A 23,398-nucleotide genomic window follows, 5' to 3' on the forward strand; every position below is an offset into this window, starting at 1 on the left:
GCAGCGTATTAATTTGATCATCTTCTGACAAGATCACCGTTTCTCTTCATTTCTAATGCTTTTTTGTAGGGAGGTGCCGTGGGCATCTGTACTGGCTTGAGGTTTTGCTTCTCTATGTTGGAGTTTAAGCTGTACGTTGCGTCGGAATCACCAGCGTCTAAGTCACCACAAGCGACAAAGGATGGAATAAAACGTTCTTCATCATCCGGAAGGTCGAAATTCTCTTGAATATAGCTTTTCCCGATATCAGCATTTTCGAAGAAATCCTCAGTTGACTTCCCCAAGTCAAGAGATGGATTCCAACCAGGTCTAGGGCGATACCCAATGCATACGACGAAAGCTTCTAGTGAGGTTCCACGAGATGACCGTGGTTTAGCACACACGACCTTGTCAAACAAGTACCCTAGCTGACTGTAGAGGAGGTCAATGTCTCTTCCTCTGAATATCTTAGCGATAAAGGTACCGCCTTCCTTTAAAATGCATGTAGTGAGTTGAAGAGCAGCCAAAATAAGCTGTGCCTGAATGTATTCGTCTAGGTCATGAAGACCAGTGACGTCGGGGCACCATCACTGACTACTAGATCAGCAGGTTCACCGCCGAAAAGTTCTAGTATACTCTGTAGCGTCTTGGGGTGTGTGATGTCTGCTTGTAGACAAGTGACACCTTCGATAGGACTCATTGGCTGAAGATCAACCGCAACAATCTTTCCTTCTTGACCATCCTTCTTGTTCAGGTTAAGTTTTTGACTTAGAACCTGAGACCATGAGCCTGGAGCTGCGCATAGATCCACCACACGATGAACTCCCTCAAAGATGTTGAATTTCTCATCAATTTGTAGAAGTTTGAAGGCCGACCTTGCTCTAAAGCCTCTCTCCTTTGCTTCTCTGTAGTATATATCTCTTTTGTCCTTCGACGACTTTCCCATGTTGTAGAGGATGAGCTTGATGATCTGCGCGAACAAATCTTGCCTTACATATCTTGGTCTCTATGTTCCGCCAGAAGAGAAAGTCTTGATATATATGAAATAAAAGTGAAATGATGCAAATTTACGACAAATACATCAGGAGCTCGAACACATTTTGTTACCAAAAACTATAGCACATCTTCACCGAAGTAAGACTACAATCATTCTTTCTTCTCAAGCCGTACAAAACCAAAATTCCGATAATCCAAGCACTCATACTCGCTTTCAAAGTTTTTGCCTTCGTTATTTAAGCCCTCTTCTCTTAATATATCACATGGATGGCCTCTTTCAAGTTGATTTTGGTAGTCTTGCACGTGACCTCACTGTCGCTTGACTGAGATTTTTTTCCAGAGACCGTTTACAAGATTTATTCAATCAAGATGTTGCCCCGTCAGATGCTAGGGCTCAACGTCTCCAGACGTGCCTTCTCGTCATTTTCACGTACACTTAAGAAGTCTGATAAGAAGCTTCTGCCTAAAGAATTCTTGGAGAAGGAAGCAGCCGAGAGAGTCCAGAATGAGCAGTTCAAGCAGAACTTGTTGAGCAAAGAATTCACAGCAGAACCCAAGATCAAGTCCGCCGGCTCCATTCCCCTCAACTTGGAACTTTTGCAATATAAGCCTATAAGGCTTCCGCCCACACATGGCCATGAAGTCGCCAAGCTCAAATTCAGAGGATACAACGAGGACCACTTGACAAGAGCATCTGAGTTTGCTGCCAGAGCCGCCTTTTACTTGGGCATTCCATGTTCTCGTGTGAAAAAAGTCAAAACGGAACGTAGACTATACACCGTGATCAAGTCGCCCTTTGCCCAGTCCAAGAGTAAAGAGAACTTCTTGAGAATCACATACAACCAACAGTTGATTGCCTACGACACCAACCCAGAAGTGCTTGATTTGTGGCTTTCATACATCAACAAGCATGCATTGGAAGACGTAAAGTGTCTGGCCGAGATCACCACACGCGAGAAGCTCGACTTTGCCAAATCCTTGGATGCCATGACCGCCCAGGATGCTAAGTTCCCTGATGCTTACACAGACACCACCGACCCCATTGCCGCCAAGGTCAAGGACTTGTTGCAGTCCGAGCAGTTCAAGCAGCACTTCTAATGTACATAGCCATTTCGAGCCATCCTGCAACATAAGTAAGGAAAACGAGAGCTCCCAAAGTCTGTCAGCAGATTGATCTTTGTAGAGTATTGTAAGAAGAATTAACGTGAATGGGGAGTCCATAGAGAGTGCATGGTTCTAGACGAGTTAAAAGTCTATTTCAAGTCCATAACAGTAGTAGTCAACGGCACCTCAACACCATGAACAAAATCACGCGTACACGCCTCCCCACCTCGAAGACTACAGTGGTTTCCATATTTCCAGACATTCCATTCCAAGCCGGGGCATAAGCCTATATTAGTCCCTGGCAGCGTGATAGGTCCCTGCATAGCTAGGTCATCAATAGCCACTGCCTCGTTTAGCTCATCGGTCTGCAAAACTGCTAGCCTTCCCGCTTAACGGCACAGTAGCTCACACGCCAGGGGATGCATTTCTCAACCGTACATATCCCAATCCTCCTCTTCCTCTTCGTCATCCTCATCCTTGGCTCTCGCAAGCTCACGAGCCAAGCGCTCACGCCGAACACTGTCAGCGTCACGAACGTCAAAGCGGCATAGAGGGCACGACGAGTGCATCTTGAGCCAGGGGGCTATGCAATCCATGTCAAAGACGTGCTCGCGGCGGCCCTTGACGTGACATGGGAGCTTCACCACCAAAGGGTACTGAGCATCGGCAAAGCGGTTGGTACAGATGGGACAGTCGGCGTTTGCCGGAAGCAGAGACACGTCGACACGCTCTAGCGAGTCAAGGAACTCCTGAGACACCCCGGCATCGGGCCGGAACTTGTCGCCAACCCGCTCCAAGGACGCAATGATCTCCTGGAGAACCTCGGAGCCCTCGTCCTGGTTTATCGTGCGTAGAGCCCTGTTGAAAAGCTCCCTACCCAGATGCTGCTGGCCGTGGGCATCGACCGACGTGTCGGCGATGAAGCTCTCTATGATGCTAGACAAGGTCTGATGATGCGGTTGCTCGGTGTGGCGGCCACGCAGGCGCTCTTCCAAGTTGTGGTCGTCTGAAGTCAGCATTTGCAAAAGAAAAAATAGTAGTTGCAAAACATACCCTCGTAGGTCATAAGAAGAAAAGCAGTGAGAAAAGATAGCGCCACTGATGATAAGCCCGAGCGGCTCGTGATGGGCACAGGCCCGCGAAAAAGCACTAAACAGTCTGGATGCATGCATGGGGGGACCGACAGCCCTCAGCAACTCCGAGCAAGGGTCCCTTGTTCTTTCGCGCAAGACAATGCCCTACGTCTGATCGAATGATGCTTCACTCTCGGGTGCACACCTCTCCGCTTGCCTAGCATTCCACCCTAGGGCCCTTGTCCCCTGTCGTCTACTCCCTCACTTTCGCCTGTACCTACAGGCCGGCTGTAAGCTGTGGCCTGATATGCGCTGGACATACAGCGGCAGGAACCGAGGAACTGGGTAGCCGAGGGTGAGAGACAGGAAGAAGCAAAAAAATAAAACGGTAGCATTGCGTTCAGAAAAGGGTCCTTCTGAAGCTTCCAAGTGGGAGGGGGAGTGCCTTTAGGTTAAGGGATATGCTGGGGAGGTATGTGAAGGAGGCGTCATGGTGGATAGCCACGGTTGTATAGCGTTGATGCTATTGGGTTTACCAAGGTTCATGACGCAAAGCCAATTTTTCGATCGCATCGAGATCTTCCATGACCGGACATGGGTGAGTCTGCTGGTATGGCTGCGAAATTCCAGGCCCGCAGCCTCAGCTGAGCATCTATACACTGTCCGGCACAGCTGCTTGCACGGCAAGAGGTGTCTTGCAGGGACTAACGCTGTCTGGCATAAGCTAAATGGCATATCTAATTTTCCATCTCGTCCAGCTCCAGTTGGTTGTCCGGGTCCTCGTCGTACTGGAAGACGCCCCTTCGCTGGCCATACACAAAGTACGAATCGGCCTCCAGATTGAGGTGGAGCGGCGTCATGGGCATATCCTCCATCGGTGTCTGGACAGGCGGTAGCGTAGGCAGCTCGTCTCCGCGATTGGTCCTGCGACCAACCTGGGCGTTGTGTAGTTGAGCATTGTGTGGATGTAGTTGCGTAAACTGTAGACAGCTGCGTTTGCAGGAGCCCGAAAGCGACTTTGGCGGCGTTTGAGAGCCTAGCCAGAATCTCGACGGCAGGCTGCCGAGCGACGTGGGATCCAAATTTGGCAGATCCGGTGCAGAAAGCATCCCGGCGGCGTTTCTCACCATGGGTATGCTTTGAGTGTTGGACTCCTGGCCCACTTGCGTGAGCTTATGGTAGGGTTGGAGCCGTTGGTGATGCAAGTGGGTCAATGAGTTCCGCAGTGCCGGCCCGTGGGAGTTGCGGCGGTCTACAATGTGTGGAAGCTGGCCTATCGATCCTAGGTTGTTGGCGTTGAGCGAAAGCAACAGGATCGTCAGCGAGCTGGGAAGAAGTCTTCCGTCGATGTCTTTTCCGACAGAAGTAGCTAGAAGTTCGGGCTCCGGATGCTCGTCCGTGAGCCCCAGAAACTCCTGTCCAGGCAGCCTGCTAATCGGGATGCCCCGTTCCTCATGGTTCTTTTGTGCTATGGCAGCTGAAAGTCTGGAACTGTGATCAGAACTGCGATCTTCTGATTCCAACAGAAGGTCCCTAGCTTTGTTCGGATGCTGTTAGTGTACGACAGAGTCATTCTGAAGGTGTGTGGCGAACGGCTCAAATGACTGTGTATTGGGCACTGTTTCCAGAATTCACTTTATGTATATGTGAACAAAGCAGCACCGATCGTTTCGTAAATGTTGTTGTGTCTGTGGAACACCGAAAGAGTGTGGAGTGGGCTGGTGAATTTTCAGTGGTGGTTTTTTCTGGCCAATGTGGAGGGATACGATCACGTGAGCCAAGGCACCACGAGTAGAAAACAAAACAGTCTAGCGGTGATAGCAAAAGACAGCCATTGACGGTTTTTGCGCGGCGTAATTTTTGCCACAATGTCGAATTTCTCCTCACAATACCAGCGCCATTGCTCAGTAATTCCATGTGTTTAGGAGCAAACGAGTGCGAACCTGTCCGGTGGGGAAGGCCATGATAAGGCAACCGAGATAATCGGAGATAGGTGCAGAAAAAAGCCCTCCTCTGGATCGTCGAATTAAGCTTTTCCTGCTTCCACACAAACCCAATCTCGGTAATTTTTACAGAAGGACCAAGTTGCAGAGTTTGGAAATTATTGGTGCTAAAAGTACCGAACTGGTCCACTTTGGCGATTCGGCGACTGAACCCTGGCTTAGAAATGGTGTGCACCTGGACTGCGCCGATAGCGATAAACTGCACCTCATGCGCGAAACATCGCTATCTGGAGAATTTTAGAGCTAGTGTAACTATATTTGAATATAGGAGCTAAGGTTAGGTTGCTTGAACTAACTTTTGGTCCTCTATCTATTCTATGTCTGTCTAATATTCGCCCTCGTCGTGAGGGTCGATCTTGAAAATTTTGTCTGGGTTGAGGATACGTTTGGGATCAAGGGAAAGCTTAAGCTTACGCATGGTATCGACTGCGTCCTGGCCGAGCTCAATACTGAGAAACTGTCTCTTGCCATTGCCAATACCGTGCTCTCCACTTGCAGTACCCTCGTTTCGGAGTCCGATCATCGTAATTTCGTTGATGACCTTATGACATTCATGGAGCTGGTCGGGCTTGTAGAAGAGGTCGGCGTGTAAATTGCCATCACCGACATGGCCGAGAATCACGGACTGGAAACCGGACTTCACCACAAGCTCTCTAATTTCGTCAACCACTTTGGGAAGTCGCGAAAGCGGCACGGCGATGTCAGTGACCCAGAGTCTCACGTCCTCGTCAATCTCGTTCTTTCCGTAGTCAAGAATGGAAAAGAATGCATTCTTTCTGGCCTCAAAAAGCTCATCACCCTCCGTCTTGTCCTTTGCAATGATGAAGTCGGCACACTGATTCTCGAGCGATACCTTCTTCACGATCTCTAGGGTTTCATCGACGACTCTTTTATTGAGACCGCCAACCTTGAAGAAAATGGTGGGCACCTCAAGCCACTTCTTCGAAAGTTGCCCGCTGTAATTAGTACAATGCATCATATCCTCATCTAGAAGCTCAATGGCTTCTGGGCGGATACCTCTTTTGAACAATTCTGCGACCGTTTGGGAAGCCAGGAGCACAGACGGAAACTGTCCCACGGCCACCGTTTCATGTTGCGGCTTAACTTGGAGTTTAACTGTTGCCTCTGTCACGATACCTAGCGTACCCTCGCTTCCAATGAAAAGGCCAGTCAAGTTATACCCGGATGAAGTTTTTCTAGGTCTCTGCCTCGTTTTTATGACCGTTCCATCGGCAAGCACCACAGTCAATGATATGACGTTGTGGACCATGGCACCGTATCTGGAAGCATTGATACCGGAGGCATTGGTGTTAACCATTCCACCTATTAAACCACTGGGACCACAATCACAGCCAAACATCATCTTCTCACCTGTGAGCTGCTCATTGAGGTCCACCCAGTTCACACCTGCTTGAAGGGTTGCATCCAAATCATCGTGGTTGATCTGAAGCACCTTGTTCATTCTACTCGTGTTCAATATGATTCCACATCTGGTGGAGAATGTATGTCCTTCAAGTGAAGAGCCTCCGGAGTATGGGACCACCGGCACATTGTACTTATGAGCCACCTTCAAGATCTTCGAGACTTCTTCTGTGGAGTATGCGTAAACAATGTATTTTGGCGATTCGTGCGGTTTTGGCGGGTGGGGCGTGAACCCATTGTCTGTATGGCCTGTAATTTCTGCTGGTGACCGGGTGACATGGTCGTCGCCTACAGCCCTTTTTATTTCATCAATGGCAGTTCGTAACTCCTCTTCAGTGCTGTACTTTGGTGAGTCTATCAGCTCCAACTTTGTCGTGGAGGACCAAGGAAAAGCATATTCTGGTGGATTATCTATGGCCCGTTTTCTGCCTAGATAATATCCAGCACTACCCAAAGAAACTGCTGCAACTAATGCCGGAAGAACGGAAGCAGCCTTCCTCGGTTTGGTGCTGTATGAATTACAACGCCTCGAGAGCCGGGAAAGATTCCTCCAACTGAACATTGCTATGCTACGAAGAATATTTTTCGCTACTGCTAATATTTCATTTTGGCGAGCGCGCTTATCAACGACTAATTGTGGCGTCCTCTCGTAAGTGGGTTTCATGCACTACTTACGAAGAAGCCTTCAAGGTGGGGGAGGTCAGAGGATTTTCCGGATAAGTTTCGACGCCTTTTTGAAAAACATTTTCGGCAGCTTCGATACCATGCTTGCGGAAGCTCTTCATCGGTTTCATGCCCCATTTCTTCAACATGGCGATATCCTCTTCCCACCCGCTACACATGGTAGTGAGCATACGTTCACCAGTGAAAATGGCATTGCAACCGGCTGAAAAGCAAAGAAACTGTTCGTGCTCTTTCATGGTGTACCTTCCTGCGGCAAGACGAATAATGGACTCGGGCATGATAAGCCTTGCCGTAGCAATTGTTCTAAGAATTGCGTCAAACTTCAATCTTCTCTCCGAACCAATCGGAAGTTTGGAAATCTCTGCTTCCATTGGAGTTCCTTTGATGGGTACCAAACGATTAATTGGTAGAGACTCTGGATGTCTCTCCATCGTTGCTAAAGTGTACAAGAAACTAACATGGTCATCAGGAGTCTCACCTAGACCTAGGATACCTCCCGTGCATGCTTTAATACCAGCTTTCTGCACATTCTTGATAGTTTCAAGACGGTCATCGTAAGTTCTAGTAGAAATCACACTTGGATAATGCTCTCTAGAAGTATCAATATTGTGATTGTAGGCAGTCAAACCGGAGTCCTTAAGAACCTTTGCTTGATCTTCGTTCACCATTCCTAATGTGACACAGGTTTCCATCTTCAACTCGTCATTTATCCATTTCACCATTTCGGCAATTTTCTTCATTCCCGACTTACGTCCTTGCATATCTCTCCAGGCGGCTCCCATACAAAATCTTGTACTTCCATTTTCCTTGGCTTTTATGGCAGCTTTTTGTACTTCCTCTAGCTTCACTAATTTTTCTGCTTTAGTTCCGGTATCATATCGACTGGACTGGGAGCAGTACTTGCAATCTTCAGAGCACCCTCCTGTCTTGATGTTTAGCAAAGTGCAAAGCTGAACCTCAGCCGGGTCGTGGTACCTACGATGCTGAAGTTGAGCTTGGAAAGTTAATTCCAGAAGAGGCGTGTTGTAGATTTCTTTGATTTCCTGTTTGGTCCATTTGCTGTGTGGTTTGCAATTAATGGCCAAATTAATCGCTTTGACAGGCGACACAATGGAGGGTTCACTAAAAGCAGCTTTCACTCCCAAAGTTTTAGCAGAACCAAGCGTGGCACTTGTGGCTAATTTTCGGAAAAACATTGCACAAATTCGTAAAAAATTTTGAAGATGGAAGATGTAGCGAAGGTTATCTAGGATCTACGAAAAACTTCGTCCAATGAAAAATCCCCTATAATAAGTGGCCCCGCCTTTATCTTGCAGGGAGTCATATTGAATCATCGAGATACGCATTTCGCACAATGAATCATCTGAGTCACCCATGACAGCTCCGAGAGCCCTATCACTTTTGCACCCACACAGAAAGTTCAAAGCAGCTCCCTGGCTTGAATAAAGTTATAGAAAAGGTGATAGACCGGCTTTCATAAATCCTGAGAGAAATTGGAGCTGGAAGGTGACACAACTGACAATTATGTAAAGTTAAGAACACTAATCCTTCACGCATTTGGAAAACTCCATCTAGCTCACTAGTCTAACTGATCCAAACTACATTTCGACAGCATTGTTTGAAAGTGATGGAGACTCTTAAGCTGTCCATTGCAGTCACTAGAATGAAGCGAGGCGCGCTTAGGGTTTAAACCCTAACCTGCATTTGGACATTTGGTGCGACACACCGTTGATGCGCCAGTGAAAAAAAAAAGGCTGTTCTCAAATTAAAAAATCTTCGTACTACCACATCAGCAATGGCTCCAATTGTATGTATCACCTAAGTTATGAACAGATATCGACCAGACAATAAACCTTGAACGGGAAACCCTATTCATATTTGGAACTGAATTATTCATTCGCCTATGAGGCTCCAGAGTGTCTCGCTACGAGCTCCTCTGTAATTTCTAACACCAACGCTACAGTATTGGATTACTGTGGAACATGAAAAAGATTCCCGTCCTGGGGCTTTGCTGTCTTTATCTGACGGGCTTTTGGCTCGTTTTGATAATTCACGTACGGTAGGCTAACAGGATTCTAGACCACCAAGAACACTCACGCCCCAAAGAAGTTCGTCGTTGACACCTCCGCTCCAGTGGAGAACGCTGTCTTCGACCAGGAGGCTTACGTCAAGTTCTTGAACGAGCGTATTAAGGTTGACGGTATCATCGGTAACTTGGGTGACGCCATCACCATCACCGAGGAGGGCAACAAGGTTGTTGTTGTTTCCACCGCCAAGTTCTCTGGTAAGTACTTGAAGTACTTGACCAAGAAGTACTTGAAGAAGAACCAGCTCAGAGACTGGATCAGATTCGTCTCTGTCAAGAGAAACCAGTACCAGTTGCAGTTCTACTCCATCGATGACGAGGAGGAGGAAGACGACGAGTAAATGCTTGCAGTTGTATAATACATAATAGTCTGAATAGTTTACTTGATTGGGAAAGGTTTAATGTTTGCTTTGTAGCTAGTAGGATCGTAATATACTGGTCCGATTCAATCGCCATTCGATGAACCGATGATCATAGGGAAATGGAGAAAGTTTTGTCATCGGAACGCTTATAGGTGATAATTTTCTACAAGCTCATTCACGCTATACATTCCTCGTACAATTGTACTATCGTCTGGAGCCAGTAGACCCTCAAGATGCAATCTGATAGCTACTTGAGATTGAATATTGCCCTAACTACGTCAATGTTGGGTCTAACTCCCTCATATCGCGCATGGAGGGTCTCTTGTGGTGAATGAAATGGCTACTGCTTTCAGAATTTTGAAAAAATGGCCCTAAAGAGAACTGGATCCAGATGTAAAACACATTTCAGGTCTCAACCAATGAGACTTCAAGAGACTCCGTGGCCAAGCTGGTTAAGGCGTAAGACTGTTAATCTTGAGATCGTGAGTTCGATCCTCACCGGGGTCGCTTTCTTTTTTGTTTTTTGTTGACCAGCCCTACTCGGACCAAGTTGCTCGTGTATCCATTCTCAAAACGTCAACCAAGTGCACAGAAGGAGGATGCCCCGCCTATGCGCACTGTCATATGAGAAGTTCTGTTTTAGGTGAAGTGAAACGAAACGATCAGGTAACCTTACTAATGGAAGTTCAGTAATTGTTTCATTTGAAACTAAAAGAAAAATTTGCCGTCAAATACTGGTACGTCAAATGAGGCCATAAAATTCTGGGCTCGATTCGGGAAAAAAACGCTTCTTCGCAGCAGGCGTCTTACATTCAGATAATTTTGATTCGCTTAGAGACCATGCGACAGAAGCTGTCAAAATAACAACAACCAAAATTTACGAATCTCAGAAATTGAGTCGACAATTATGGACAAGTCCAAATCCATACTGTAATTTTGTTTCACATCCTCTCTATATCTCCACTGGGAGTCTGGCGCTTCCTAACGGCCGGGCTTCTGCATCTCCACTATACAGTTTTCTCAATGTGACTGATTCCTCAAGCAAAAAAAAGCACAGTCTACACCTCTTCTCCACACGACAAGACATTTGAAAAGTCAGAATGGAGTCCTTGACTAAAGCATCCATGAAGGTTTGCCCCTTTGTGAAATCCAGATCCACTCATGCTCTTCGTCAAATGAGCGAGGCCCTGACCTTGAGTAAGCATGCCAGAGCTTGCCCATTTGTTGGTGCTGCCATGGCTGCTAGGGAGTACTCTCAGTCCTCCAAGCCTGCCGCTGCTTCAAGCGCCCCTGCTGGATCCTCATCTCGTGTTTCCGCTGGTTACTCCTTCTCTGGAAGCGACTTGGTCTCCAACACAATGGAGATCGTGGACAGATCCTCCCAGGAGAAGGCTTTTGACTACGACGGCTTCCTCGGTAGTGAGATCACGAAGAAGAGAACAGACAAGTCTTACCGTTACTTCAATAACATCAACCGTTTGGCTGAGGAGTTCCCAAAAGCTCACTTGGGTAGCGAAGGCGAAAGGGTCACCGTATGGTGTGCCAACGACTATTTAGGGATGGGCACCAACGAAAAAACAATCCAGGCCATGAAAGAAACCTTGGATAAGTACGGTGCGGGTGCAGGTGGTACCAGAAACATCGCTGGGCATAACCGACATGCCATCGCATTGGAAGCTGAACTATCTACTTTGCACAAGCACGAGGCTGCATTGGTTTTCAGCTCTTGCTTTGTGGCGAATGATGCTGTGCTCTCACTTTTGGGCCAGAAAATGAAGGACTTGGTGATTTTCTCGGATGAGTTGAATCATGCCTCAATGATCCAGGGTATACGTAATTCGAGAGCCCGAAAGGAGGTGTTCAAGCATAACAACTTAAAAGATTTGGAGGAGCGCTTGGCCAAATACCCTAGAAACACCCCCAAATTAATCGCTTTCGAGTCCGTTTATTCCATGTGTGGCTCCATTGCCCCAATCGAGGAAATCTGTGACTTGGCCGATAAGTACGGCGCTTTGACTTTCTTGGACGAAGTTCACGCCGTTGGTATGTATGGTCCTCATGGTGCTGGTGTCGCCGAACACTTGAACTTTGAGGAGCACTTGCAGTCGGGTTTGAACAGAATCCGTCCGGACTCTGTTATGAACAGAATTGACATGGTCACTGGTACCTTAGGTAAAGCTTACGGTGTTGTTGGTGGCTATGTCACAGGTAAGCAAAGTATGATCGATTGGATCCGGTCATTTGCTCCTGGATTTATTTTCACTACTTCGTTGCCTCCTGCTGTCATGGCCGGTGCGTCTGCCTCGATCAGACATCAGAGATCAACATTGATGGACAGAATTGCTCAGCAAAAGAACACTAGGTATGTCAAAAATAACTTCGGGAACATTGGTATTCCTGTTATTCCAAACCCTTCGCACATTGTGCCGGTGTTGGTCGGCAATGCCGCTGATGCGAAGAAAGCCTCGGACTTGTTGTTGAACAAGCACAACATCTACGTTCAGGCAATCAACTTCCCCACGGTTCCTATTGGGCAAGAACGGTTGAGAATCACGCCAACCCCGGGACACGTTCCTGAGATTGCCAACGAATTGATCGGTGCGGTTGATTCCGTTTTCAATGAACTTAACTTGAAGAGAGTTCCTGCCTGGGAAAGAGAGGGAGGTCTTTGCGGTGTAGGCGAGAGCAACGCGCAGCCTGTGAAGCACATTTGGACTGATGAGCAGTTGTCGTTGCAGGATGGTGACTTGAACCCCAACGTCGTCAACCCCGTGATCGCACCCAACGCTGTAAGTTCTGGTGTCCCCTTTTAGTTTCTCTTCAGTTGTTAGTTGAATTTTCTATATGCCAATGAATATGTCAATTTTGTCTACCCCAACTATTGTAATTCTCACGAGTTGTATATTATGCACAGAGCATCTGCAGTCGGTACGCGTTTTCATAACATCAACAGTATAACTTCATCGCAGATTAAGTACCAGGATCACGGTGAGAATGAACGACGACTTTCTGCCAACACATATTTACCTAAATAGGTTAGTCGACTCGTTGGTTCTGGCAGAATTTGGGGCATACTACAAAAAGAGCCTTGTGAATGCTTTGCTAGGGCTCATATCTGGGGAAACCAAGGATCCTTCACAAATCACGGAAGAGATACGAGCCCATTTTCTCAAATCCGGTACCGAAAGCAACTGGAGTACTTTCAGCACTATACTTTCATCCCTTCCTCAACAAAGGAATGCTGAACAAGTATCTTCGCACCTACAGTTCCTCCTCAACCTTGTTCCAGATCAGAAGGGAACTCCATCAACAAGGTTACCAAACGCAAGGACAACCCCCCTGGTTCTGTCTTTGCCATTTAATCAATCGTTTGCTCAATTCCAGAATCTGAACGGATTTACCACTGAACAACCAAAGCCATTTGACGATGTCCTAGATGACGAGGCGATCCTACCGTTCCTTCCCAAAACACTTGTCGGTCTTGACACACAATTGTTCACATTCACGGATACCTACATCAGCATTCTGTCGCCTCTTGCCAGAGGACTATTCCAGCTAATCAACGATCTTTGTGAGCCAGCCATACTTTATAGACGTCTCCATGGCTCTGTTGAGAAACTAAGAGGCAAGAATCCTTCACCTATAAAAGCTGCCTTCATGCAAGTGTTGGGTTCAAAACTAACTAGCTACGCGTCAGATGTCAGCAGCATCTTTCATAAGAATCCCAGATCACTACTACATGTGTATCATGAACTTCAAAATGTGATAATTGAGCTACGAACGTTAGCACATCTACATCAACAAATGGAAGTGCTTGATGGGTTTCAATTTCTTGAGGAAACTTTCAAGCTTGCAAGCTTTGGAGATTATCTTGTGAGACTGCTGGCGAGTGTTGTCTATGATGAACTAAAAAAACCGTACTTCCAGTACATGGAGCACTGGATCCTCCGTGGTGAGTTGGTTGATTCATGTAATGAGTTTTTCGTTTCCTTCGATGCTTCTGCTGATCACATTAATGAGATCGTCAAATTTCATCGTGAAAGGCTTCCATTGTTCATGGACTTCAGCGAAGAAGACTGTAACAATATCTTCCAAATTGGCAAGACGCTTATCTTTCTAGATAAGTTCTGCAAGGAACTTGAATGGCTTAGCGCTTACGTAAAGCACTATTCTGCCTATATTTTCAACGAGAATCTGGGTTTGATAACCCTTGACAGGAATTCCCTCAAGACACTTTTTCAGGTTCAGTTTGGCGAGCTTATAAATTATCTTAACTCAATAGCCTATCATAAGTACGATTTGTTTGAGCATCTATCGAATTTGAAAAAGATTATGCTCATAGGCTCAAGCGACTTTGTTGAGCTGATCAATGAAAGAGGACTTCAAATGTTCAATGAGCCAGCCTCATCCTTGACATCCGGGAAATTGGCAGGTTTACTTTCAAGTGCAATTGATACCTCCTCGATTCTGATGTTACCACAAAGGTTTCAACTGCGCATAGACGCTCGGATATTAGATTTGAGCCACGGAAGTATTGGATGGGATGTCTTCACCTTGGAGTACAAGCTTATGGATCCCCCACTAGAATTGCTTCTCAATGACAAGAGTCAATCGACGCATTACTTGCGGTTGTTCAATTTTTTGTGGAGCTTGAGACATTTTCAATTTCTTTTAAATAAGAATTATGTTGACTATGTTAGGTTGCAGAAGGATCACATCTCAAAGCTTCGCGTCAAAAACAAGCTGCTGACCAGAACACGCATTTCTAAAGTCCGCCAAGGGTGGTTTTCTAAGTGCCTCAGGACTACGAATTTAATAAGGTTTCGTCTTTCTAAGCTTGTTTCTGCTCTTCTCAACTTTTTGTCATATGATTTGATCGAGCAGAATTTCCAGGAGAAGATTGTGAAGCTGGCTTTTAAAGGCACATTAACCGCCAGTCCACAGTTTACGAGCCTGGAATCGCGGAAAGACCGCAAGCTTCCCATTCTTGACAAAGCCTTTGCTGATGCATTTGCATATCAGACAAGCCCGTCTTTTCCAAAAATTAAAAGGGTTTCATTGGCTAAGCTCAACGTTATGGAGCACACTATTGATGAATTGACGGCGATGCATCTGAAGTATCTAAAAGGAATCTACGACTGCAAACTTATTAACGAAAATTACAAAGGAAAAATTAGTCGAGAACCGTTGATTGATCAAATTTTCAGCTTCATGGAAATTTTGTTTGCCTTTATCAAAAGCAGTGAAGAGTTCAGCTCCTCGGTAGTAAGTTACGTCAACTTGCTTGACTTGAGCACGTCGGTCGATACGAATGCAGGTATTGCGTTCGAGGGTGATTTGGAACATCTTCACGTGCGCCTAGCAGACCTCATGAAAGTGATGTACAATGACCTCTTTAAGAACAGTTTTGAGCCAAGACTCGATATTTTTACGAAAGACCTCCGTGCAGATTTGGATCTCAAAGATTTGAGCAAGATGGTGTGAGAAGAAGACCTAAAAAATATGTGGTTGTTATCGAGAGGACTGGTGGTGCGCAACCCCACAAAACCACAAACCCGAGCCGAGAACATGAAAAACACCCGACTGTTGGCACCGAATGGAACCAGGTCTTAATGAGCTTGAAATTTCGCCAGCCCGAGAAAATTGTGGCTGCCCTATAGGTTTGGGGTTGACTTAAAGGGCATTTTGTTGAATAATCTCTTGTGCGCAGATGTGAAAAATCACTGGCAAGTCCGAAAAAGTGATAAGGTTTACAACGGGGCCGTGGTGTATCTCGTAAATGAAAAGTCCGTCTAAGTGCATATTTGCGCAGCCACGCTGACAAAGAAGAGAATTGAGAATGTCAGCCGGAAAGAAGAGATAAAATTGCAAATAATGCACACAGTGGGAAATACACAATCTGGTTGGTAGAGAGGTTTCTCGGCCTGAGGAACCGCGGATTAAATTTCGAGTCTTGTTTCCCCGGACTCTCATCCGCAGGGACAGAAAAAATCCCGGAATATAAAAATTCACCACGCTGCTAACTGTGGGTTTCTCTTTTTTTTTTTTTCAAGTCCATCTTATCGACAAGTTCCTTTCCTTCCAAATTCATTTCTTACTTGCTTTTGCAAAGCACAAGTTTTACTAGACTATATACCTGGTTATTTATTGCTGATAAAATTCGTCATGGAGGAAGTTGACAGTGTTTTGGTTGATAACATTAAGAGTTTCGGTTCCGGTGGTTTTGGTGGTGTTTGTGCCGTTTTGACCGGTCACCCATTCGACTTGGTCAAGGTTCGTTTGCAAACGGGTGTCTACAAATCTACCGCCGAGTGTCTCAAGGGCACTTTGGCCAAAGATGGTGCACTTGGTTTCTACAGAGGTGTGATGCCTCCTTTGTTGGGTGTTACCCCTATGTTTGCTGTGTCCTTCTGGGGTTACGACATGGGTAAGAAGCTTGTCGGTTCTTACACCGGCAAAAAGGCCGAGGACTTCACCATTGGCGAGACTTCCACCGCTGGTTTCATCTCCGCCGTGCCCACCACTTTGGTGGCTGCTCCTTTTGAGAGAGTCAAGGTTATGATGCAAGTCGCTGATGGTAAGAAGTCGTCCATGGGTGCTGTTATCGCTGAGATGTACAAAACTGGCGGTATCAGATCTATTTTCAAGGGATCTGTGGCCACTTTGGCTAGAGACGGTCCTGGTTCCGCTCTTTACTTCGCTACTTACGAGTACTTGAAACAAAAGTTGTCTACTCCAGGCAAGGACTTGTCTTTGGGTGCCATTTCTATCGCTGGTGGTTTCGCTGGTGTGGCTATGTGGCTCGGTGTCTTCCCAATTGACACCATTAAGTCTACGCAGCAGTCTTCCAATGTCAGCATCTCGATTGCCAAGGCCACCAAACAGATCTATGCCAAGGGCGGAATCAAGGCTTTCTTCCCTGGTGTTGGACCTGCTTTGGCCAGATCCTTCCCTGCCAACGCCGCCACATTTGTCGGTGTGGAGGTTGCAAAGAACTTCTTCGAGAAGCTTTAGACGATGCTCGTATTTATTATATAAAATGTACAGTTTCAATTCGATGAATGTAGGGTACCACTCGGTTGCAAACTGCGGCGGCTTCTGCAGAGACCATGTAAAGTACAGTAGGGTGGATTTTGACGCCAATTGCTCAATTGTGCTCGATTTGGTGCCTGTGACGTAACCAGGCGGCCCTGTCATTTGTCAACCACGAGAGTGGTACAGTCAATGATATTTCAACATTATTCATTTACGATCATTATATCGCTTCAAAATTCCTCATCAAAATTATTAGACTCTCCCGGGCGAGATCTCTAGAAACCCGATTCGATTAGGGCTGTTTCGGGAGCACACCCGTGCACCGTGCGCTCCCAAGCTGGACGACAAAGCTGGCAACAAAAAAGTAGAAAAAACCCACTACTGCAAAGTACCCATATATCAGCTTACCCTGGTGCCCGCTCTTGTTGTCCCTTCCCTTTCCAGCATCCGCTCGTATCTTGTAATAGCATTTGAGCGCAAGAGCCCCGGGACAAATTGCGACGCCCATTGATTGTTCCTTGACCGACGGAGAGACCATTTACATAAGCAGACCACATTACCACACTTTCCCATAACATGGACTTGGACACAGATGTTCCCATGGAAGATGCCTCGGATGAGCAAGTCCAGCCTACAAAGGTGGACGACAGCAAGCAGCTAAGTAAAAAGGAGGTGAGTACCTCGTCTATCAATCAATTGGACCAATGGATTGAAAAGTTGTCTCAGTGTGAGCCACTTTCCGAGCAGGATGTAAAGAAGTTGTGTGACATGGCGATTGATGTTTTACAATTTGAAGAGAATGTCCAACCGGTGCAAGTGCCAGTGACGATATGCGGTGACGTCCACGGTCAGTTCCACGACTTGATGGAGTTATTCAAGATTGGCGGTCCCTGTCCAGACACAAACTACTTATTCATGGGTGACTATGTTGACAGAGGATACTACTCGGTGGAGACGGTGTCTTACTTGGTGTGTATGAAGGTGAGATACCCAAACAGAATCACCATTTTACGAGGCAATCACGAGTCGAGACAAATCACACAGGTTTACGGCTTCTATGACGAGTGTTTGCGTAAATACGGATCGGCCACTGTATGGAAGTTGTTTACTGACTTGTTCGACTACTTTCCTATCACCGCCCTTGTGGATAACAAGGTCTTCTGTCTTCATGGTGGTCTTTCCCCTATGGTGGAGACCATTGATCAGGTGCGTGAATTGAATAGAATCCAGGAAGTTCCCCATGATGGGCCCATGTGTGACTTGTTATGGTCCGACCCAGACGACAGAGGCGGATGGGGCATTTCGGCCAGAGGCGCTGGTTTCACTTTTGGCCAGGATATTTCAGAGCAGTTTAATCACACCAATGACTTAGATCTTGTTGCTCGTGCGCATCAGTTGGTGATGGATGGCTACTCGTGGTCCCATCAGGAGGCCGTGGTCACGATTTTCTCGGCCCCCAACTACTGTTATAGATGCGGAAACCAGGCCGCCATCATGGAAATGGATGAGAGCCATCAGAAACAATTCTTACAGTACGACCCCTCAGTGCGGCCAGGTGAACCCACCGTCACAAGAAAGACGCCGGACTATTTCTTGTGAGTGGGATCCTGGCAGCCTTGTATACTACTGGCGCTGGAGTTGGTTCGGTGGCTTGCCCTTGTTGCTTTAAATGCCTGGATGCCTCGTCACTAAATGGTTGCAATGCTATTATAACTATTGAGCTGCGACTATGGCTGTTGCATCCTAGGTCGCACCAAGCTCATACCACTCTTCGGCGACTCCATACATGTTCCGATGTGCTTCCAGCACGCTTCATGCATCACGACTGTTATAGCTTTTTCTTTAAAAATCATGTCTTATACCACTCTGTAGTACGAACTTGTTCAGCCAACCAGAACAAGCTTATTCGCGTTCCTGCAGGAAGATCCCTCAGCCAAACCGCTTCAACCAAAAAATCATCAAGTCTTGAAAACCATAGTCCTCAACATGTTACGTGCAAACATCAGAGCCCCTGTTCGCTCCTTGTACACCTCAGTGTTGGAGTCGGACATAAACATTTCCCGTAACGGAAAGGTCCATGTGGCCAGCGGTCCTGGCGGTCGTTCTTCCAGAACTGGCTACACTGCTACAGTCTTTGGAGCCTCTGGTTTCTTGGGCCGTTATGTTACATCCAAATTGGCTAGACATGGTACCACCACTGTTGTTCCATTCAGAGACGATATGAAAAAAAGATTTTTGAAAGTCACTGGTGACTTGGGTGTGGTGAACTTTGTGGAGTTTGACGGTAGAAACTTGCACTCCATCGCCGAGTCTGTCCAGCATTCTGATATTGTCTTCAACTGTCTTGGAGCTGACTACAACACTAAGAACTTCTCCATGGCCGATGTTAACATCGAGCTCACCCGTCGTATTACCCAAGCGGTCAAGGATGCCGGTAACCCAAGATACGTTTACGTCTCCTCCTACAATGCTAACCCTGCCTCGGAGTCCGTGTTCTACGCCACCAAGGGTATTGCTGAGCAAGTTGTCAGAGATATCTTGCCTGACTCCACTATTGTCAGACCTGCTCCTATGTACGGCCGTGAGGACAACTTGTTGAACTATTTGGGTCCAAAGTTGAAGATGTGGACTCCAAACAAGAACGCCAAGGAGATCTGGCCAGTTCATGTGCTCGATGTGGCCCACGGTCTTGAGAGAATTGGTTACGATGACTCCACCGTTGGTCAAACCTACGAGTTGTATGGACCTGAGAAATTGTCTTTCAAGGAGATCAGAGAAATGGTTCACGGTATTACTCAGGACTTCTCTCAGGTTGGGCCATTCTCATACAGCTTTGCCGACTACCAGATTCCATTGTCGTTGGCCAAGTTCGTCGCTCAGTTGAAGCAGTACGTATACTGGAAGCAAACTAACCCAGACCAGGTTCAAAGACACTTGATCAACCAGGTGATTGACCCTTCTGCCAAAACTTTCGCTGACTTGGGCATTTACAAGACCGACCAGTTGGCCGATGTTATTTTCTCTTACGTGAAGCACTGGAGACATCCATTGATCGCTCAGCAGGGTGCCCCATCGAAGAAGGAGACCAACAGATTGCGTGAAATGGAGCACTTCACCTAAGCATGTAGATTACACTAGCATATTTAATACAAACTTACGAACGGAATATAGCCAAACTCGTAGTTATCTGTTCCACCTGCATCCAATTTGTCTCGGTATTCTCCGGGCTTATCAGAGATATATAGCAGGCTTGATTCCTCAATGTATAATTTCATACTTCACAATGACTACCCTTCCAGATCCAGAGACGCTTGTTGAGTTGAATGATCCTAGAATAAGAGATGTCTTAGGTCATCTATTTGAGCCTTGCCCAGTGCTTTGTGACTTTCTTATCAAAGAAGTGATCAATAAACCCTTTCCATCATACACAAGTCTCATTGAATCGTCCAGGAAAGAGCTTCTTCAATTTTTGGAAAAGGAGGAAACCGAAAGCACTGTATCCCCTGATATTGCATCCATCATATCAGCTCACCCTAGACTTGGTCCATCCAAGGATAAGTTGTCATCCCACTCCACTCTGGAGCAGAAGTCACTTGAAGGTTCAAAAGAAGAAGCTCAGAAACTCGCTGATCTCAATGCCAAATATGAGACTACTTTTCCAGGCCTTCGTTACGTAGTCTTTGTTAACGGTCGCTCGAGAGAAACCATAATGGAGAACATGATAGAGAGGATTCAACGCAATGACATCTCTGCTGAAAGGCGTGAAGCATTCAATGCTATGTGTGACATTGCATTAGACCGTGCTAGAAAGTTGGGTGCTAAGCTTTGAGTGATAATAATGTAGGTGATTGCCAGAAAAAAAAAAAAGTGAATGAATTACGAAAGCTTCATGATTAATGTAAATTAATACTCTGCAACATACTTTGCTGTGTCCATCGAAGGGAATTGTAGCTCGTCTGAATTTAATATTTCAGAAGCATGCTGAGATTCTCAACTCCACTACGAATCCTGCTAATTACTTGCGAAAGTACAAGGAGTGCGATTCTCGGGAATGTCTAGATGCTCTTATAATTACTTAAGTTTAGACAAAGTTCCAGGTTCTTTGCTTTTAGAAAACCCCTGGATGCTGAACATCAAAAACAACTACACTTGGCACATTTTGTAAAGTTTTGTCCCTTGGGTTCAACAAAGCAGCCTGCATGCCCATTTTGCAACCACTTCATAATCGTATAACTCTACGGATGGCGAGATCATTCGAGCTTCTCACTCAAGGAAAACAGGTTATCGCTGGATTTACTATCGAAGGATCGAAAAATCTTTGTTTTTTATCTTAGCGGAGTGTAATTGAGAAAAAGGGGCACGTTGTTTTTACGACAGATATCAGTTTCACATCAACTAGATTCTCACCAGGTTCCTAGTCGATTGAACAACATAGCGTTTTATTTGATAAAAATTGATTTAAGTTTTTGCAGCTGTATTATCGCATTCTAACTCGAGCCTTACAATTGACGTTGTTGCCACAGGTATTAGGCCGCGCACGACGAGCGTTCATTAACGATAAAGCCAATTCACCGTCTTGAGTGAGCTACGACATCGATAACACACAATGGTATGTGAGCTGCACAACGATACATTTTGCTTCCTCCTCAATTCATTACTAACAATCACAGGCCGGTGGTTTGGAAAACGCTAGGAAAGAAATCAAGCGCCTTTCGATTGATGACGCCGCCGAATCGCAATATGGCCAAATCTTCTCTATCTCTGGTCCAGTGGTGATCGCCGAAAACATGCTTGGAAGTGCTATGTACGAGTTGGTTAAGGTTGGTCATGCCAATTTGGTCGGTGAGGTTATTAGAATTAATGGTGACAAAGCAACCATTCAGGTTTACGAGGAAACCGCAGGTGTCACTGTGGGTGATCCTGTTTTGAGAACAGGTAAGCCATTGTCAGTGGAATTGGGTCCTGGTTTAATGGAGAACATTTACGATGGTATTCAAAGACCCTTGAAGGAAATCAAGGAGAAGTCCCAGTCCATTTACATTCCAAGAGGTATTGATGTTCCATGCTTAGACAGAGTGAAGCAGTACGATTTCAACCCAGGCGCTTTGAAGGTTGGTGACCACATCACTGGTGGTGATATCTTCGGTTCCATTTACGAAAACTCTTTGTTGGATGACCACAAGATCTTGTTGCCTCCTAGAGCCAGAGGTACCATTACCTCGATCGCCGAATCTGGCTCCTACACTGTGGAGGACCCAGTTTTGGAGGTTGAGTTCGAAGGTAAGAAGCACAATTACTCTATGATGCACACTTGGCCTGTCAGAGTCCCAAGACCAGTGGCCGAGAAGTTGACTGCCGACTACCCCTTGTTGACTGGTCAGAGAGTCTTGGACTCTTTGTTCCCTTGTGTACAAGGTGGTACCACCTGTATTCCAGGTGCTTTCGGTTGTGGTAAGACTGTCATCTCGCAATCGTTGTCTAAGTTCTCTAACTCTGATATCATTATTTACACCGGTTGTGGTGAGCGTGGTAACGAGATGGCTGAGGTGTTGATGGAGTTCCCTGAGCTTTACACTGAGTTGAGTGGTAAGAAGGAGCCTATCATGAAGCGTACTACTTTGGTCGCAAACACATCGAACATGCCTGTCGCTGCTCGTGAAGCTTCTATCTACACTGGTATCACTCTTGCTGAATACTTCCGTGACCAGGGTAAGCATGTGTCTATGATTGCTGACTCTTCGTCTCGTTGGGCCGAGGCCTTGAGAGAACTTTCTGGTCGTTTGGGTGAAATGCCTGCTGACCAGGGTTTCCCTGCTTACTTGGGTGCCAAATTGGCCTCCTTTTACGAGCGTGCCGGTAAGGCTACTGCATTGGGATCACCAGACAGAGTTGGTTCCGTTTCCATTGTTGCTGCTGTGTCTCCTGCTGGTGGTGATTTCTCCGATCCTGTCACAACTGCTACTTTGGGTATTACCCAAGTTTTCTGGGGTTTGGACAAGAAGTTGGCCCAGCGTAAGCATTTCCCATCTATCAACACCGGTATCTCATACTCTAAGTACACCAACGTGTTGGACCCATACTATGAGAAGAACTTCCCAGGCTTCAAGGCTTTGAGAAGCAAGATCAAGGAGATCTTGTCGAATGCAGAGGAGTTGGAGCAGGTTGTGCAATTGGTCGGTAAATCCTCCTTGTCCGACTCAGACAAGATCGTCTTGGATGTTGCTAACTTGATCAAGGAAGATTTCTTGCAGCAGAACGGTTATTCCACTTACGACCAGTTCTGTCCTATTTGGAAGACTTACGACATGATGCGTGCTTTCGTGAGCTACCACGACGAGGCACAGAAGGCTATTGCCAACGGTGCTGCCTGGAATAAGTTGGCTGAGGCCACTGGTGACGTGAAGCACTCTGTTTCTAGCGCCAAGTTCGTCGAGCCCTCCGAGGGTGAGGACAGTGGCCGTAAGAACTTCAACGATTTGTTCACGAAGATCAGCGAACGTTTCGGTGAAGCCGCCGAGTAATGAGATCATCTCCCCACACAAAACTTCAATTTCATTCATTGCACCAAGTGCATTTTTATCTGCTTAGTTTACGTTTAGAGTTACTCAAACCATCGGAGTGTAACACCAAACACATTATATTCTCGAACCAGTT

At 46.3% G+C, this 23,398-nt stretch overlaps 12 protein-coding genes and 1 non-coding gene across 13 annotated transcripts; 9 read left to right on the top strand and 4 right to left on the bottom strand. All coding sequences in view use genetic code 12, as the record gives it.

The window, feature by feature from the left end:
• Positions 1–17: 17 nt before the first annotated feature.
• Positions 18–925, bottom strand: CXQ87_000317 (tRNA methyltransferase; the record flags this gene model as incomplete). The annotated part of the gene is made up of 2 exons (XM_025478899.1): positions 18–532; positions 565–925. 2 exons carry the CDS (start codon positions 923–925, stop codon positions 18–20), a joined length of 876 nt encoding a protein of 291 aa, XP_025338372.1.
• Positions 926–1,344: 419 nt separating this feature from the next.
• CXQ87_000318 (mitochondrial 37S ribosomal protein uS10m) lies at positions 1,345–2,073 on the top strand (the record flags this gene model as incomplete). The annotated part of the gene is made up of 1 exon (XM_025478900.1): positions 1,345–2,073. The coding sequence occupies one exon, from the start codon at positions 1,345–1,347 to the stop codon at positions 2,071–2,073; it is 729 nt and encodes a 242-aa protein (XP_025338373.1).
• A 434-nt stretch (positions 2,074–2,507) lies between these two features.
• Positions 2,508–3,098, bottom strand: CXQ87_000319 (uncharacterized protein; the record flags this gene model as incomplete). Its single annotated transcript, XM_025478901.1, has 1 exon — positions 2,508–3,098. The coding sequence occupies one exon, from the start codon at positions 3,096–3,098 to the stop codon at positions 2,508–2,510; it is 591 nt and encodes a 196-aa protein (XP_025338374.1).
• Positions 3,099–3,889: 791 nt separating this feature from the next.
• CXQ87_000320 (uncharacterized protein) lies at positions 3,890–4,725 on the bottom strand (the record flags this gene model as incomplete). The annotated part of the gene is made up of 2 exons (XM_025478902.1): positions 3,890–4,685; positions 4,715–4,725. The coding sequence occupies 2 exons, from the start codon at positions 4,723–4,725 to the stop codon at positions 3,890–3,892; spliced, it is 807 nt and encodes a 268-aa protein (XP_025338375.1).
• A 755-nt stretch (positions 4,726–5,480) lies between these two features.
• CXQ87_000321 (biotin synthase) lies at positions 5,481–8,457 on the bottom strand (the record flags this gene model as incomplete). Its single annotated transcript, XM_025478903.1, has 2 exons — positions 5,481–7,074; positions 7,253–8,457. 2 exons carry the CDS (start codon positions 8,455–8,457, stop codon positions 5,481–5,483), a joined length of 2,799 nt encoding a protein of 932 aa, XP_025338376.1.
• Positions 8,458–9,056: 599 nt separating this feature from the next.
• Positions 9,057–9,688, top strand: CXQ87_000322 (60S ribosomal protein eL22; the record flags this gene model as incomplete). Its single annotated transcript, XM_025478904.1, has 2 exons — positions 9,057–9,068; positions 9,341–9,688. The coding sequence occupies 2 exons, from the start codon at positions 9,057–9,059 to the stop codon at positions 9,686–9,688; spliced, it is 360 nt and encodes a 119-aa protein (XP_025338377.1).
• A 454-nt stretch (positions 9,689–10,142) lies between these two features.
• Positions 10,143–10,216, top strand: CXQ87_000323. The gene has a single exon. It is a non-coding gene; the product is annotated as a tRNA-Asn (tRNA).
• A 593-nt stretch (positions 10,217–10,809) lies between these two features.
• Positions 10,810–15,193, top strand: CXQ87_000324 (5-aminolevulinate synthase, mitochondrial; the record flags this gene model as incomplete). The annotated part of the gene is made up of 2 exons (XM_025478905.1): positions 10,810–12,510; positions 13,127–15,193. The coding sequence occupies 2 exons, from the start codon at positions 10,810–10,812 to the stop codon at positions 15,191–15,193; spliced, it is 3,768 nt and encodes a 1,255-aa protein (XP_025338378.1).
• A 681-nt stretch (positions 15,194–15,874) lies between these two features.
• CRC1 (carnitine:acyl carnitine antiporter) lies at positions 15,875–16,723 on the top strand (the record flags this gene model as incomplete). Its single annotated transcript, XM_025478906.1, has 1 exon — positions 15,875–16,723. The coding sequence occupies one exon, from the start codon at positions 15,875–15,877 to the stop codon at positions 16,721–16,723; it is 849 nt and encodes a 282-aa protein (XP_025338379.1).
• Positions 16,724–17,320: 597 nt separating this feature from the next.
• PPH21 (phosphoprotein phosphatase 2A catalytic subunit) lies at positions 17,321–18,343 on the top strand (the record flags this gene model as incomplete). Its single annotated transcript, XM_025478907.1, has 1 exon — positions 17,321–18,343. One exon carries the CDS (start codon positions 17,321–17,323, stop codon positions 18,341–18,343), a length of 1,023 nt encoding a protein of 340 aa, XP_025338380.1.
• Positions 18,344–18,730: 387 nt separating this feature from the next.
• Positions 18,731–19,864, top strand: CXQ87_000327 (uncharacterized protein; the record flags this gene model as incomplete). The annotated part of the gene is made up of 1 exon (XM_025478908.1): positions 18,731–19,864. The coding sequence occupies one exon, from the start codon at positions 18,731–18,733 to the stop codon at positions 19,862–19,864; it is 1,134 nt and encodes a 377-aa protein (XP_025338381.1).
• A 163-nt stretch (positions 19,865–20,027) lies between these two features.
• CXQ87_000328 (uncharacterized protein) lies at positions 20,028–20,573 on the top strand (the record flags this gene model as incomplete). Its single annotated transcript, XM_025478909.1, has 1 exon — positions 20,028–20,573. One exon carries the CDS (start codon positions 20,028–20,030, stop codon positions 20,571–20,573), a length of 546 nt encoding a protein of 181 aa, XP_025338382.1.
• A 777-nt stretch (positions 20,574–21,350) lies between these two features.
• Positions 21,351–23,265, top strand: TFP1 (H(+)-transporting V1 sector ATPase subunit A; the record flags this gene model as incomplete). The annotated part of the gene is made up of 2 exons (XM_025478910.1): positions 21,351–21,353; positions 21,415–23,265. The coding sequence occupies 2 exons, from the start codon at positions 21,351–21,353 to the stop codon at positions 23,263–23,265; spliced, it is 1,854 nt and encodes a 617-aa protein (XP_025338383.1).
• Positions 23,266–23,398: the final 133 nt, after the last annotated feature.

The sequence above is a fragment of the Candidozyma duobushaemuli genome, assembly GCF_002926085.2.
Source record: "Candidozyma duobushaemuli strain B09383 chromosome Unknown A_B09383, whole genome shotgun sequence".
Classification (NCBI taxonomy): Eukaryota; Fungi; Ascomycota; class Pichiomycetes; order Serinales; family Metschnikowiaceae; genus Candidozyma; species Candidozyma duobushaemuli.